Here is an 18,239-nt window from a genome sequence, read left to right as displayed (position 1 = left end):
AACTTGTTCCAACTGTCTACCACTCTGCAAAAGTGAATTTTCTTATATTTTTTCGGCATCTTTGTTTAGTTAGTTTAAATCTATGACCTCTTGTTCTTGAAGTTCCAGGTCTCGGGAAACCTTCCCTGTCAATTTTATCAATTCCTGTTACTATTTTGTACATAGTGATCATATCACCTCTTTTTCTTCTGTCTTCTAATTTTGGCATATTTAATACCTCTAGATTGTATTATTATATATAAATTGTATAGTGTGTGTGTCACTTTCTGGGTTAATTTTTCATCGTGGTGCCTTGTATACATAATGCAATCCTTGATGCACCCAGAGGGGACTCCCATGAATAAAATATATGTTTACTCACATTTACACCATTGGTGAGTATAAAGATCTATATATTGAACTGTATTTACTATGTGCCTGCAGAATTGAGTTATTAGTTCTTTGACCCTGCCTTTCTAACTAATCTATTTTTCTTCTATGATGTCGACTACTTGATGTAGTAGACATAAAGTAGGTAAATAGTCCACTATCTACTTGTCTACTGACAAGCAGATAGTATTCTAACTTCTTTCTCTATGATGTCCTACTACTACTACTCTATGATGTGTACTTGACTGCAAAGAGGCAATGGTTCTTCTATGCCATTGATGAGTGCAAAAGGTTGCTATACTTTATGCTGTGTATTTGGGGGTGGTAAGTGTTGGGAGTACTTTGTAATAACATTCAAGCAGGTGGTCAAAATCATACTGTATACATTTATGTGCGGTTTTGTAATTCCTGCACCAATTATTGTTTTCCCCATTTTAACTTTATATATGATGACGTAGCATGGATAGGTTACTTTAGCCAAGAAAATTATTTTAAGCATTACCTTGCAGATGTCAAAGTGATAGTCTGAATATCACCAAAAGACATACTCTTGCTACTAAAATTGTTGTAAAAATGGAGGTTTGAGTGATATAATGTTGGGTGGCGATAACAGCCAATACCTTTCATCTCCTCCAGTCCCTATTGATCCCAATGCCAGTCCTTATTCTATAAGAATATATTGGGACCCAAAATTGTATATACCATTGGTAATTAAAAGCCATTTATGATTCTTGTATTAATAGGCTTTCTATTGTGGTCTGGTCAACATACTTCAGCCACGTTATTGTGGCTCATCGCCTGCATAGGCTTTCTATTGTCATTTTGCATGTTTTTGGATGGCAAAGTGCTAATGTTGTTAAAGACTGACGTAAATGATCGACGGTTTGTCAGTAAGGGCAGGCAGGAGCCACCAAAACATGCCTTTTTAATTTTAACGATATTGTACTCTTCCACACTTGCAGTCATTCCATGTTGTGTAAGGATGCTCACGTTAATTAACATTACTTCTTCCATATTTAACTTCATGACAAGATAGCTTGGATAGGTTTATTTAAGAAGGTTAGGCAAGGAAATATTTGATAGTATTTGCTGGGTGGCAGTCTTTTCTTAGCTTATGGGGAAGGAAAACCAGATAGTATTACTGTACTGTCAGAATAATCCAAGAATTCAGAAAACAATTTGAATAATGGAGGTTCTAGTGAACTGTCAAGAGGGGGAGGTGTTGGTGGTTAATTTATACATGCATACAATTTTAATATCTTGAAATACATCCACTTCATAATTTTCAGCAAACAGTTCAGCCACAGTGGGGAGCGGCACCACAGTGGAGATGGATAACTCCACTTTCTTATGCTCAGGTAGGAGTATTAATATTATCAGTAATAATGATTGAGATAACTCTAGTGATTGTTCCTCAATATAAGCACTACTGTAGGTAGAAAGGGATCAAAGTAACTTGGCTTTAGATATTTGAAGCTACCTATAATTGTCAAAGGGGAAAAACAAAGAGAGTAGTGGGATCCAGAGGGGTTGGGGTAGCTGGCCCTCTCTCTTTACCTATTGGCAGCACCTTCTTCTTGCAGCTTCACATACAAGCAAGCTCTGTAATTTTTGTAATTACAATACTTAACATAAAAATTTTTGCAAATCATTTGGTTGTCAAAGGCAAGATCCAAATTAGTACACATTACGTATTTTCACAATAATGTGAAGCTTTTTAGGGGAATGCATAAATTGTTGACAGTTTCTATAAATGGGGCTAGATAAATAGCGGTTGCTAATTTTTTAACTGAAGATTTGTATTTTTAATTTTTCCTAAATGCAGCAGCCTGCTGGCAGTTACATATCCAGTGATGGAATGTACACACAAGCCTCACCAACCTACATCGTACCTGACAGAACCTATTGAGCAGTCCCTATTTCCAACATTGTGAGGATCCCAACTGATGGTTTGAAAGTTTGCTTATGGCATTTGCTTAGCCTGGTATTTGTGATTGACTTTATGCTCTGTGATCATCAGCATGCTTGCATGGCTTCTTAATATTCCAAATGTGCAGTTTGCTTACGCTGTTTTTGTAAATTTTGTGCAGTATTTTAAATATTTAAATTTACAACAAATTATTCCATTCACAGAGTGGGTTTTTGCCCTTTATAGAAAAAAAAATGATAAACATGAGAACCCTTTATAAAGTGGCATAAAGTATTGCTAATCAAACAGTAAAAGCAAAGTTGTATAGACATTTCAAAATGGTCCATAGACGTCCACTGTGATACTCATATTAATGAAAGACTATTTTCATCTTATAGGCTCCAAATGATCTGTCCCCACACGCAACTTGCATATATATTTTCACTTGGAAAATATCAAATATGTCATAATCACTGTTGGTTTGACAAGGTATTCTGAGTAGTGGTCTGAATGTCCCTTTTCCATTAATTTACCTGTTTCTTGGCTCGCCAGATAACGTATGCATAGGGTGTGCAGTGTTGGGGCTAACCTAGGATGAGTTTTGTTTTGTATGAAGATCATGACAGTGTAACTCCCTTTTGTTGTTGCTCATGGCTGGAACCAAATGGTATACAACTGTCACATTAAACTAAATGTGTGTGTCACAGGTTGTGTTAAAAATATACAATACAGCACTGTCTATAGACATGCTGCATGGTGAAGGGATTAATTTCTTTGCAAGATATGGCAATAGATTTTGGTGGGGCAATTGCAGTTTTCAAATTTTGACGTAGCTGCTAGTTAAAAAAAAAAAGATACATTTGTGCGTCTTTATTTGGTAATTTTCTGTATTTTGGTTGCATCCTTTAATTTTATGCTTGTCATTTTTGCTTTCTTGATGTGTGGCACTGGCTTTTATTATTGTTAAGAGATGGTTACCTACTGCACTGAAGGTCTTTCATGCCTCTTTTGTTCAGTTTTAAGAGCAAAGCAATATATACAGAAAATCATTGCTTTAACAGTAGCCAGTGAAATGGCTTTGAAAGACTTTTACTTCAGTCTTAATGATTAGTATTTGCATGATTACTAGGTTATTGGTAATTAAGTAGGAAGATAAGGTAAGTCATGTTTATAGTGAAGACTCATCCTGGTTACTTAAGCTATTTTAAGTTGGTATATGTTTAGTAGTATAATAGTTTAAAACATATGTTAGTCAAATTATAAATTTACATTGCAAATGTAGTCTTGAATTTCTAACCCTTCAACTATGCATATTAGCCAGTGTTTTATTGGTGGTGCATGTGTCGAACAAGGTACATTTTAGGCATAGCGTAAGATTTAAAACTCCGCGGGTACACGGAATACGCATCTACCTTCTTAGACTTCCAGTATTTTAATTTTCTCAAAGATGCCATCTTGGGAATACAGTGAATGACATGTGAATACAGTGCGATAGCAGCAAAAACGTTGTTTGTTCTAATATTGTGGTGCATATATTAGTGACAATAATATATCTGCACATACTGATGTGCTATACTGTACATTGTGGTATAGATAATATTGACAGCCCAGTGCATTGCCTGCAAAACCTATGGTAAAAGTACTAAAATTATAAAATGAAATACATTCAATATGTGCAGTTACAATTAGGTGCAAAATACTTTAGCAGGGTTTAGGCTGAGCTTGGATCAATGGTTATGTCATTATCACCCACCAAAATTGCTTAGTGGTTTGTAATGGTGCATAAACATTAGAATGTTATAATGTGAATATGCTGTGATAATAGCAAAAATGTTTTATTGTTCAAAGAATATTGTGTACATATTAGTGTCACAAATATATTTATTTCTATCAATGTTCAATGACTAGACTTAAAAAGTCTAATTCCCTTTAGTAGGTAAATTATTCTTGTAGACCAATTAGACCAAATACTGAGGTTGTGTTTTACATGTGGTAGTTCATTGTAATAAAAAGGGCAAAATTTAATGGGACAAATTTTAAATTGGTGATTTCTTTCAGCCTGAGTGTGGTCCCCAGCAGTGTTCGGTAGAGCCCAGCAGCCAAGCTCAAGGGGAATTTGCCACGGCTTCTGTTCTGGGAAGCTCACCCCTCGCCTCCACTCCTATCACCCTGGCCTGCCCCTCCACACCCACTACCGCTACTACCACCACCGCTGTTTGTACCGCATTCACTACTACCTCCTCCACTTCCACTAAAACCACAGCTACTACCTCCACTATCACTAAAAGCGTTAGAACACACGACACTCTGCTGCAGATCAAGCCCCTCTCTTTGGCTTCAAAATCCACACTGTGTGGGAAGTCTAAAAGCATTCCCACAGTTGTCCCAAAGACCACATTGTCATTGGACAAGAATAATAATACAGCTGAGGTAAGATACTAATTATTGTCCTATTGTCTAACAATTTTGTTTACCCATGTTAGAAAGTTATTAACAAGTCTGCCAAAGCCTAAGATTAACTTTATTTGCACATCTTGCATACGCGTAGTTATTTGTGTAGCTAATCGGGTTATTGGTTCGAGCCTTTCACATAATCCTTGCATTTTCATAAACGCTTAACTGCTAACCAGTAATTTAGTAGTTCACATCTAATATTTTTCCTAAATTTTGAAACAAATTATAGATTCAGCAGGTTGGATTACTCTGCTAAACCTCTTGCACCTAAGTTTTGTATGAAATTTTTGTTTTGGTATCTTTAACACACCATCAGCCATCCCTATTTTCTTCCCTATTATTTTGCAAAAGCGTCCATTAATCTGTTGATGAAAATTGTGGTAAGAATATTGTACATCTGTAATTATATAATTTGAATGAAGAAAAATGTTAAAGGTGTTTTAATACAGTACTGCCATTAAAAATAGTATATACTGAATGGGTATAAACAGGGGGGAGGGGGAGCTTTAAAGGTCATTTGGTGTTCTACATTAAGAAACTGGTATAAAATAAAATGAGATCAGGATGCCTCATGCCCTTGTGGCTTCTTAGCACACATGGCTGGAATTATCGGTGAGGGGAGGGTGTTTGGTGGGTGGTGAAGAGAGCTGGATCTCCAGAGAACTTCATTTCTGCTGACCAAATTAATTTTTTTTGTGTTAATTATCATTACCAGAAGGTTATGAGTGGCAAAAGATTTAAGTGGTTGATTATGCCTTACATGGCATCTCGAAATACTGTATATGTAGACTGAAATATTTAGTGATCTACAGTAATAATTAAAACAGTTTATTAGTTGCCAGATGTACTTAAAATTTTAATTACCTTATGTAGGACAAACTAGCCCAATTATTCAATCTATTAAAAGGGTACTTTAATAAGCACAATAAGATCAGAATATCCCTTTAGATTAGCATTCATGTGTGCTAGCTTGTCTGCTCATAAAATTTAATAGTATGAAATGTAATTTCTATCCAGTAGCTTGAAAGATTTTGCATACCACATTAAACAACAAAAAAAATCTACATTCACCATTATTATTATTACCCCTATTCCCACTTGGAGGTGGGGTGGTACTTGCTCATAGAAGAGGCTTACATAAAATAGAAACAAGACCAAAAATACTGTAAAATAGAATTTAGTAGTTATTGACGAGGGCATATTAGTTGCCTACTCTGTAATAATAATTGTTCATATGGCAGCATCACTGGACACTGGTACAGTCAAACTAGGAATTTTATTCCAAGTAGTACTTCATAGTTTCATATTGTTAGATATTAAGTACTCAGTTTGAATTGTCCCCCCCTCCCCCCTCCCAGCAAAATATCATTTTCCTCCTGACATGTGCTTTCACTCCTATTCATTGCTGCTACTTGTGTAGCGTGTTGATCTTCATCTGCTGTCCTCTCCCTCCTTTTCTTTTACTCCCCCCCCCCCCCCCCCTTCTATTTCCCATCATCTGCTACATCAACATCTAGAAATAGCTGTTCATAAATGGCCTAATAATCAAATTCCACTTTGGAGCATTCTCAGAATCCCATACAGGAGATTACATGGACAGTGAAATCTGGATCCCAAAATACAGTTTATATAGGTGTGACAGGGTATCCACATAGCTCTTAAACTCTACAAATGAGGTGGAAGATGTGCTTAGATTCAAAGTACAAAACATAAACCTTGTTATTATTTGAATATACAAACTGCAAGATGCAAAGGGTGGAATTCACAAAACAGATAAACAAAGATAGAATTGCCTTAATTATCTAGAAAACATGGTGGAAACATTGAGGAAATTGACCTCGAAATAACCGATCACAGGTCAGAGAACTATTTGGAATCTAAAATATTTTTTTGCTCAGCCACTCTTTAGACAATGAAAAAATAACCGGGGTCATTAACACTATCGTGTGCCACAGACATGACCTCATGCTCCGTTGGGTGTGGGCGAGCATGCGGTGACACCGAAAAGCGTGCACTTGTTTCAGTTTTCTCACCTTAATTCTCGTGCTACGTCGTTTGTTTTGGTATCCTTATGTTCACAATAGAATTCCCTACAGGGGGTATATGCATACAAGGTCCAAAAGCCTGCCGTGACTCCCCACAGCAAAGCCTAAAGTTGGCCAAGTTACCCGTGAACGAGCACCAATTGGGACACCTACAGACTAATGCATAGACTTGTCCAGTTTAATAACAAAAATTTTTGTGTTGTGTGTTTCATTTTGGTATCAAATTGTTTGCCAAATAAAGGCACATATTTTAAAACTTTAGAGCGGGAAAGTCCTGTCTTTCCCAGTTACTCGGGACTGTGACAAAATCTCGGCAGCATTGTAAGAAAACCAAAAACAGATGTTGTATACATGAACTTTGCAAATACATGTGATAAATGTTACCATGGAATGAGTTCATAAAATGAGATTAATAGGAACAACGGGTCAAGTACTGAAATGGATATTCAAATTTTGTTTCAAAGAGAGTCGAACAAAATAGTCTATGCCCAGTGAAAAGCTTTGTACCCTATGGCACAGTCCTCGAATCACTGCTTTTTCTCATTTGTATCGGGTAAATCAATGCAATGCAAGGTAATGTACAGACTCAAATAGAAGTCACAGCTTCATGCCATCCTTTGCAGGCAATATAAAAATAAAGATCTGCATAAAAATGACTTCTATAGAAGATATTGGAAAAACTGAAAGCTGATAAAATGCTAAATAAAAGTTTCAATTGGGCAATGGAAAATAACATGTTAACAGAAATAATTTCCAGATACAATACAGTACAGTACCTAGGTATGGTAAAAATGAGCTAAAATTAAAAAAAAAAAAAAAATACAATACACAAAGATCTCCTCATAGAAGAAACACAGCATGTAAAGTGGTGGGATAATGTAAGACGACCTAGCATTTAGTGTGTGTAACAAAGCAAATATAGCATCAACCAGGAAAATGATAGAATGGATTATGGGAACTTTCAAATCCAGGGGTTCCACTACACTGTTCCTACTATTGAAATCACCTGAGGTCTCATGTTTTGAACACGGCTTGTTGTTTACTTACTCATTCAAAGCAGGAGAGATTTCTGAAATAGAGGGAATACTGAGAAAATATATGGCATGCATACACACAATAAAGCTCCTAAATTATTGGAATCGTCACAAAAATCTCAATGTGCTCTCTAGAAAGTAGATGAGAGGTATTACATAATATACACATGGAAGGCACTGGAAGGCCAGGTTCCTAATATGCACAGCAAAATATACTGCAACAAGCAATATAGTAGGAAATGAAGAACAGACCTAGTGAAGAGTAGAGGTACCATAGGCACATCAGATGTCCATAGCTATTCAACATCCTCCCAGCAAACACAAAATGTTACCAGTACAAAAGTGGACAAGTTCAATAAAAAAAACTCTTGCAAGAAGTGCTGGACCAAACAGGTTGTAGTGAATATGTAGCCCTGCAAGCCACCTCCAAGCACCAGCCTGTGTGTGGAGTTATCACAAGTCGAGCCTGGGCCCTAGCCAAATTTGGGGAATAGAAAAATTTCCAAAACCCATGCCAGGTATACTCCAGGTTACCCCCTTTGTCAATCCCATTCATGGCCTCCCCCCCTTCATTGCCCCCCCCCCCCCTTCCCCTTTGCTGCCTCCTGGCCTTTATCTTCTATCACAAAACCTTGGGACATTGTCTTCACAAGTGTATCATCCATTCATTTCTACTAATATTTAAGTCTAGTTAAATTAGTAGACATGCATTGGAGCACATGTTGCCTATAGGTCGTGGGTTCTCACATGTGTCCATATTTCTAGATTTTTAAGTGCCTATATTCATTAAATTTCAATAACAATTTGTCACTCAAATGCAAACATAAAATATACTGTACAGTACCATATATAAATGTACGTACACCATGCTTTTGCATGTTTAATACACCGTTTACATACCATACATATTTCTGGTAGGGTCTCCTCGGTAGCTCCCCCGAGCTACCCACCTGGGAACTTCCAGACGCATGTTACCACACTCGTGCTCTAGTATACATGAGCACCTGCTGGAAGTCAGAACTGGAATCTGGCTCCCCCTTAATTAGAGACAAGGGGAACCTGGGGATACTAGATCACCCCAATAATCAGAAGGGAAAAACCACCAGAAATGTAGAGCAAACATGCAACTGAATGGGCAATATTGGCAACCCTGATATAGATCATGCAAATGCTTGTGTGGTGCTAGCTTGCAACACGTAATTGTCAACATATGACAGCCCTAGCCATCCAGCTCCCTCGTTCATGCGCCATCCACGTAACAACTCCTGAATTCCATCGAAGGGAAGGACAGGAATGGGGAGCCATTGAGGGACCAACCAGAAAGTAATTTTATTACGTCTAATGTTGGATTTCTGGTAGAGCCTCTCGCTCCTTGGTAGCTTCCCGAGCTAATTCACTACAAGCAAAACAAAATGGTACCTTATTGTGGGAGGAAGTGGGTGATGCCAGTAATCCCAAAGGAATTGGTACTGGGTCAACTGACCAAATGCCTCACTCCCAGTGCTGCCGGGGAACATTCACCAGGAGTGAATGTTCTGATTGGAACACCAGAACCTCTGGCCATAATATATTCTCGAAGAAAGCAGTAAATGGAGCATACTTGCATTCACCAAACAAATAAAACCAAAATCAGTAGGTCGTAAGTGCTGTGATCTGCGACCATTAAATATTAAAGCAAGGTAGTTCAACATGAAGCTGCAATGAATTAACATTTTCTTGGCAGGGCCGATTCAAAAATGGCAGCAAGCGCCACAAAGGATGAAACATTAACCCCACCTCAAGCTACATGAGCACTTTGGAATGACAAAGTGCACCAAACTCCCAGAGAAAACTGAGGAAGATCGGGCTCCAAACTGCAATGAAGACAGCAAAATGTACCCAAACTAAAGAAGCTGGATCAATCAAAGCATACTTGTGGTCCTCCAACAGGTACTGAACCATCTGCACCACAGACACCCAAGACAATGTAAAGCTAGAAAATGATGATGAATCCACAGCTGCTATTAGAACCTGGAAATGTACATGAGGAGCCACAAAGTAATCCAGCTGAAATTGTGACTGAAGTTAGGAAAGCTATCCAATGTAGAGTTCACAACCCCCAGAACCATGCACTAGATACCACCAAGGTTTAAAGGGCACCTGTGAACCTCCCTTGGGCTTCTCCACCACACCTGAGGCCTTGGTAACATTAAAACAGCAGACCCCTGAAGCAGGATCTGATGCTTTCAGCAACAGTCGTCCCACTTAACCCCACCCGAGAGAAAATAGATGCCACTAAAACAGATTATTGCGGTGATTCACATGTTCAACTATCTTCATGGTAGGTTAGAAAGGAGCACTTCCCTAGGAAAGTCCTTGCATCCCACAATAGTCATGGACCCCAAGGACAAGGAATGCTTAGATGCCTGAAAAAGTGTGCATCAAGAAGTGTCCTGACTTCAATAAACAGTAAAGGCACCAAACCTGAGGTGTCCAAGCTTAACCAAGGCTGCAGAAAACAAAAACACAACACCGTCCTGTAATAATGAGGCCACTGCCAGATAAGCTGCTGCCCGGGGAGGCGGCTCGGCCAAGACCAAGGACCACATGACAGACCTCACAACAAGGAGGATGAGGGGGAAATAATTGACCCAACAGGCTGAGTGGCAGAGACAGAAAAGGTGCCCATCAGTGTGAACCAAAACAAAGGAACACCCAAGAAAACTGCACAGCAGCAGCAGCAGCAAACTGAGGAGGGTTTCATAACACTTGATAAACAAGACCTGTAAGAAGCAGTTGGCACCAATCTGGTACAAACAGGCTGGAACACGGTTGTGGGGAAATAATTGCGAACCCATCCATGCCGTACCCTTGTCTGGGAAAACACTGCAAAGGGAGGCATAAGCTGCACTATGTAGGGTGAAGAACCATGAAAGAAGGAAAAAACCTGACGGATACCCTCCCTAACCTTCTCATTTAAGATACAGTAACCTGTACCAAAGGCAGGGACAAAACCAGTGGCAACTAGAGAAAACAAGTAATCACATGCCGGTGGCCTCCTCGGGTGGCCAGGGCTACTATCTGTTGGTAAGATAGTTGTTAATTAGCAGTTACTTTCCACTAACAAGCATAAGCATCGTTCATGTTATCTATGCATTTGCATGTTTTGTTTCACTTAGTTTTTCTGGTGGCTTTTTACTTCTGATTACTGTGGTGTAGTACTGTCAGGGTTCACTTTTCTCTATTAATGGGAGCCAAATTCTGGTCCTGGCTTCCAGCAGGTGCTTGTGTATCTTAGAGCCGAATGTGTTAACATAGGTCTGAAGTTCCCAGGTGGGTAGCTCAGAGAGCCACCGAGGAGGCCCTACCAGAGAGGCATTTAATTTCATGTTTAATACACACATACAAACCCTTGCTGTTTGTATGTGTGTATTATGCCTATGCATGTTTATAAAAAATTGCCGTGTGTGCCCACTGTAAATAGGTTAACCATGTGTGTGCATCATCCATATGTGTACACCATACATTCATGCATGTACACCGTGTGTGTGTGTACATTGTGTGTTCACGCATGCCTACAGTAAGTGCACGTTCTCTGATTTTTTCATGTAGCATTAGTAATGGAAATCCTCCTCATTTATCTTTCTATTTACCTTGATGCACTAGAATGTAATCATGCCCGCCCATATGTTTTGTTCTTCCAGAGAAGAAAAGTCGTATTTTCTGTTGCACTGTTCTGTTCCAGTACCTGTTTGGTAGCATGTCTCTGCACTTTTTGATGTTTTTCTTTATTAATTACACTACACTCCTCTTTTATCCTCTGACTTTACACTTTAGTGGTTCAACTCTTCATGCACCCAACTGGAAACATTCTGGGCTTCTCAAAACTCTGCTCAGTGATGCCTGAAACATACATATTCTAACGTTTTGTTTTTTCAGGTATAGCTGTACATTCAATAGTCAGTGTTTACAAATGAATGTTGTAGAATATTGATGCAAAAATAAAAAAAAATATGCACATAGATAATAATAATGCTTGACAAAACTTTATGAATGTTTATGTACATTTCAACATTCTTTTGTATTTCTTCAAACATAAGTCAAAATATAAGAAATGGAAATGGGCACACACAATAAATTTCTATAGCTGTAGAAAAAGTATAAATATCTCCAATTTTCCACCAAGTACTTTGTAAAGCAGAAAGATGGGGCACAAGGAGCTATTAATGCTTGAGTGGTGGTGGTTAGCAAGAGGTGATCTCTGGTTAGTCCCCTGTTAAGCTCTGCCAACATTGTGCTCATTTGCAATACACACGCACCAAAAAAATGGAAATACGGTACAAACATAGGACGACTCATTTTAGGATCATTGCAACGCTAAAGTGTTAAGAATGTTGTTAGTTATCTGTTTAGCATTTGTATTCGTGGTTTAGCATGTTGGTACAGGTATTAGTTTAGAGTATCCAGCAACCCTTAATTTTGAGATGATGATAAATACTTCATCTCGTGTAATGTATGGCGAAGAAAACGTTTAAGTTGTGCTCTGTATTTGTATCCTGTAATTTCTTTTGCTTATATGATCTTGAGCATAGTACAAATGCTTTATAAAGTGTTTTGCTTTTTTATTCTGATCTTTCTCAGAGAACTTCCATTCTTAAGAGGTTACCTACATGAATATTTCTGGTATTTCAATGTTCGTGTAATACACTTTAGAAGCAGCATTACATTCAAAGATTTCTGACTACTATTTTAGATATTAGTGTGAAATAATTGCCACTTTCATTGTTGCAATGACAAAAATTATTTGCAGGAAAGTGCTTCAGGTTTATTAAAAATTTCAGATGGCATTTTATTTTCAAATAAAAAGTTGTTGTTACCTTTTATGAATTTTAGAAAATAAATGTAATTTTGTTTTCAGATCAAAAAAATTATATTAAATTTTTTCTACCAAGGAAAGTAATAAGTTTGTGTTGACCACTTGTAATGTGTGGCAGGGTAGCAAGGTGGGTGGGGGAAGCGTCAACGGAACACCTCCCAGTACCCTGCAAACATCCCACCCAGGTTCTTACGTTCAGAGCCATCACAACAACAGAAGCAGCAACGGCGACAGCGACAGCAGCAGCAACAGCAACCCCACCACCAACAAAATCAGTATATCCAACAACTCTGTGGTTTCATCAACCAGCACAATTCACAGCAGCTGCCACAGTTCACAGAGCAAAACAGACAAGAACTGTGGACTGGTGAGCCATATGAAAAATATGCAAGTGGGGGCAACACAGAAGGTTCAAGAACTAGAAAGCAACAAACCATTGTATCAGATGCAAATGAAGAGTGGAAGTCCAATTGGTGTAGGCAGCCACCCATTCCATGTGCCTGGGTGCTACATGGAGGTTATGAGCAACAGCAGCAGCAACAGCACCACCACCACCACCAACAACAGCAGCAGCAACAACAACAACAAAAACAGCAGCAGCTTGCAGAGCAACAACATTGCTGGGACTGGGGAATGGCCACCAGTGACACCAGTTGGGAAGAGTGCAGGATGGGGGTCCCATTTGGGACATTCTACCTCATGCCCTCATCATACTGGAGGAATGACACCTCTTCCTGGCAGTCCTACAACTCTACAGGCATCTCACCTACTAATGTCCCCATCATGGACATCCCTTGGATGGCCTCTGACTCCATCACATACTCGTCCATTCAACCCCAGGAACACAACAGACAACAATCACAACAACGTCAACAAGGCCATGTGGTTGCCACACCAGAGTCATTCAACACTCAGAGAGACTTTACCGTGTGCAGGAGCCCAGCTACAACAGTCTTCCCAAGATCCACAATCCTCAGCATGCCCCCAAGCATCGGGCACATTAATTACAGCATCCCATACCAACACTCCGACAATTCAAGGCAAGGGTACATCCCCATGCTTGATAACTGTTCCCAACAGCAACAGCCTTACCACCAGTTTAACCAATACTTCGAGCAACAAGACGACCAGTCCCTTGAGCAATTCAACTCAGTCAGTGAGCCCTTACCTGGCTCCATACCCTGGGAGTGGACTCAAACAGATGACTTATGGGTATATGAACCAAGCACCTTTGTTAATGATGCCATATTACCAGTATGGGGGAACAGCAACACCATGTTACCAGTGGGCTTCTCCTGTAGTGATGCAGTGGCCATTGACCCCGACTCCTACACCACACCACTCGACCCCAACTCAAACCGTAGCATCAAAGGTGTCGGGGACTTTTCAGCCCCGCTTAACTCTGCCCTTCACTCCATGGAGCCCTGAAAATAAAACCATTCCCAAGCCTCAAAGCATGACTGTTAAATCCAGTGAGGTAATATCAAGTTCATCCAGCAACAACAGTCAGTGTTCTGGGCCAAATCATGGTAATATTACAATAAGCAAAATGAATCCTTGTCTTGATCGTAAAGTGCACGCTCCAGCTCATTGCGTAAGCCCTAATACATACGAGAAACTGTCTGGGCAGAAGCAAACCGATGGTTGTAAGGTATCGAATTCAGGTTCTTCATACAAAATCTCTTCACCTTGCAAAGTAGTTTCATCTCCACACAAATTTCCCAAGCCAGTTCTTCAGTCAAGTCCTCACCAGGTAGTGTCTGCCAGACAGTGTTTTGGTTCTCATGCAGAGGTAGATGTTAGTGTGTTGCCACCTTTACAAGATGACCATTGTGTGTCAGTGCCCATGACCCCACCTTCCACTCCCTTGCTTGACACAGATAATCCTACTGCTGCAGTTGCTAATTTGAATGAATCCTAAAGTCCACTACAGAATGCCAGTCATAGCTGGCTTGGCATTGCTTTGTTCAGTGCTTAAGGTTATGTTATCTGGAAAGTCTTTTGGTCAGGAACACCAAGGATATGACTTCATTAAAAGTCATTGAGAGCATAATACAAGGTGTCTTCATTATGCATATTGTGTTCATTTTATAAGTGCTTTCAGAATTACTAGGAATCAGTGGTTGTTGACATTGTGAATAACTTGTGGCTCTTGTGTTTGTGCCAAAGTCTTCCCTCCCAATTTCTGTCTCGGCAGCCTCAGTGTACCCTTTATCTCCCTTTGTATGTTAAAATGCAAGTCTTTATACATCATAACAAAATAATACCTATGGTTTGGTCACTAGGAGGCATTTCTCATTTAGTTTGCTCAGTTACTACTTAATGTGATAAGGTAACTAAAGTAGCAAGTTTAGGAACAATTGGAAAAATAAATTTCTGTAAAGTAATTTGATATTCTCATTTTCTCATTTAGTAAAACATTGCAAACTTCAGTAAAGGGCAAATTACTGTATTTTTTAAATACACTTGGAATCATCATCATCATGTGTTTCAGAGCACAAAACATGGTAAATAGATCTTTGCTCTTGCACGAAAGTGACATACACAGCTATTTATACATAATGAATTGTTAAGTTTCAGCTATAACAACATAAAAACGAAGTAGACATTCAGTCTCATTTTCCCATGTTTAAAGTAGAGGTGTGCATGTACTCTGCTGTGGTGATGGCATTAAACTGGGAATATTTGTAAAAAAAAAAAGTGTTGTATGAAAGAAGCAATGTTGTCATAATGATATATTAAGAAAGGTCAGTTTCCTCTTAAGTTTTTTTTTTTTGATGGGGGGGGGTTATTTGTTCATGTTGCCAGTACATGAAATTAAAAACATTCTTTTTGTGAAGGAGGATACTGGACCAGGGAGGGAAGCTACCACTAAGGCAGTAAGAGTTTTGTGCAGCTCTCCCTCTTAGTGTTTGTGTACATATAGGCATTTTGTACTGGAATTTCCAAAATCTCCTCTTGAAGATTGTATTCCTGACAAGAGATGGCCGACATTGCCCTGAAAATTTTAAAGAAAATTATTGAAATAGGTTTTTTTCTGATTATTAGCTGATAAAGATTTTTTTTATAGCAAATGCAATAAGGTTTTCAATGTTTTTGGAGATATTGGAAGTTCTACTTTTGATATATTCTTATATATGGTGGATGACAAAGGAACCAAAGATATGTGTGAGAGTTTGGAAAGGAATGTGATTTTATATTAAAAAATCAGTTACTAGTGGTAAAGACTTAAACTTTACCTTATTTTTTAAATTGTAAAAAAAATACTGGTTGTGAATTTAATAGTATCAATATGTGAAGTTTTCCAACTGCTGTTAGGAAAATTTTTTATGTCATTGGAAAGTGCTAACTTTTACTTAAGTTTTATAGTAAATTCATCCAGCTTGTTAAGTAAAGGGGGCTGCACTTAGATTAGAGTACACACACACACACACATACATACATACATACATACATACATACATACATACATACATACATACATACATATACACACACACACACACACACACACACAGTGCAGGTATTATTGTCTTTTATGGAAATTCAGTGTGCCTTCACTTTTGTGAGAAATTAAATATTTACTAATGTGAAATATATTGTATTTTTTTTTTAAGTATGCATACAAGGCATTGGAGTTCAAGTGTGCATCATGCATGCTGATACATACAATTGCAACCTGTCTACAATGGTCAAAAATATCATTTATTTGCATTAGTGTTACTTTCCCTCCTAATTACATTTTCAGTGCAATATTGCCTTTATTTTATATATGTTTTAAGCAGAGATCTATCCAAATTTTATTTATTTCTATTTATACTGTAAGCATATCATCCTTTAATATTCCCTATTGGTTGTGAGTCAGTGTAAGCTTAATTGATGCTTACTGTAGGTTAAGGTTATGCTTGGAAGAATCTGCAGTAATCCTTAAGATGTAGTGTTAATATGGAAATATCCCACTGGTGCTTGGGGAATTTAGTGCTGGTTGTATGTTAAATTTCTATCAGTCAATTTGTCTATCATATATTGGAGTAAAAGGCATTTTACTTTATTCAATTAACATTAGGACCTGTGAGAAACCTACAAGCCTTAGAATATAGTGGTAAGTGTGATTACAGTGAAGTGTGGTTGTTGTTAATGTAAATCAGTCAATTTGAAAATGTCAATCTTAATTTTTGGGCATTTATACTGAAACACTGCCACGTATAATGGTTTATTGCCTTAAGAAGATATATACAGTACTATACTCTTGATAATGGAGCAATTTACAACACATTAGGGCATTATAGACACTTATAATGGAAAAAATAAAAACTAGTACAGTATCATTACACTGTTCACATACTAAACAGTTTTGTATTTAAAAGTATAAACATGTAAATTGGATTGTTTAGGTGAATTGTAAGTTATCACTACGCCTTACGGTTCATGCATTTGAAATGTGAATTTCTAGTTCTGGATAACTGGGATAAATAGTATGTGCCTGTGAAGCAAGGAAACTAGTCGGTTGTACTTCCTCGTGTGAGTAAATCAAGTAATAAGATTTGGTCTTTCATTGAGCTGTCCACAATCTGGTATTAACTCGCTTCTTAATATGGTAGATACTAATTAAATAATTAAAGCATGTATACAATGCAGAGTTGGAGCATGCTATTGCATGTCATTGGCTAAAAAAAAAAAAAGAATAGAGATATCAAGGGTCCAAGCCATTAAGGATGAAAAGATTGCATATAGCTCTGTCTCCCAGATGCTGCTTTGTAGTAGTGAGGGAGTAGTTACACTTGTCATTTAGTGCAATATATTTCTTTTCTCCCCCCATCCTTTCTGTGGCAACTGAAGGTGCCCATTTTGGCACGCACCTTTTTCCATTATTTTGGTCCATGTCTTCCAGCCAAAGCTCTAAAAATTTTATATAAAGGGAAAATCTCTCTGGTTTTTCCATGTGTGTCTAGAAACTGATGCTTGGCATTGGCACTGGTCTTGTTCATATTTTTACATTTTTTAATGTCACCTTGGCCTTTTAATGGTTTTTCTATCACTGCTTTTTTAATCAAGAATGATGTTTCTTTTTTTTCCTCCTACTTTTATGTTGAACATCTATGTAACTACTGTACTTGTATTTTCCTAAATATTGTACTAGTATGTTCTCATTACCGTATCTCCCTCCCAGCTTTCTAAATTCTCTTGTTCCCTTTAAATACAGGTGAACTGACATCTCCATCTCTGTACCTGTACTATATCTTCAACTTTCTCTTTCTTTACTTCCATTTATCTAGACCTGGCATAGCAAGTCCTTGAAGACCAGCATAAGTGACCACTTTTCCGTTATCTTGTCCCTTAATTTTTTCACCCCTCTATCCATTTTATTTGGTGCTATATGATGGCACCTATTTTTTGGTGCTTGCAGAAAAAAATGATTTTACTATCTTTACCTTAATTCTATGCATGTCCTGTCATGTTTTCTTTTTCCTTTTAGCTAACTTTACTTAAACCTGCCCACTCCTCAATACTGTGCTATGCCTCCAATGGATAGCAAGTATGTTCCATTGTGGAATTCGGGCTGTTAGCGGCAA

The 18,239-nt window shown here is 38.1% G+C and overlaps 1 protein-coding gene across 6 annotated transcripts in view; it reads left to right on the top strand.

The window, feature by feature from the left end:
- Positions 1–17,209, top strand: part of LOC123755804 (uncharacterized) — a 35,353-nt gene extending 18,144 nt beyond the window's left edge. For 5 of the 6 annotated variants that reach the window (XM_069300099.1, XM_045738633.2, XM_045738631.2 and 2 more), the window contains exons 6-8: positions 1,659–1,727; positions 4,337–4,708; positions 12,785–17,209. In XM_069300099.1, coding sequence (XP_069156200.1) covers positions 1,659–1,727; positions 4,337–4,708; positions 12,785–14,587 — 2,244 coding nt within the window. In that variant the 3' untranslated portion in view covers positions 14,588–17,209. The remainder of the gene's footprint in view (positions 1–1,658; positions 1,728–4,336; positions 4,709–12,784) is intronic. The other variant, XM_069300100.1, reaches the window with a different exon arrangement.
- The last annotated feature ends 1,030 nt before the right edge of the window (positions 17,210–18,239 follow it).

Source organism: Procambarus clarkii, chromosome 43, assembly GCF_040958095.1.
Source record: "Procambarus clarkii isolate CNS0578487 chromosome 43, FALCON_Pclarkii_2.0, whole genome shotgun sequence".
Taxonomy (NCBI): Eukaryota; Metazoa; Arthropoda; class Malacostraca; order Decapoda; family Cambaridae; genus Procambarus; species Procambarus clarkii.
This window is presented reverse-complemented; position numbering and strand designations above follow the sequence as displayed.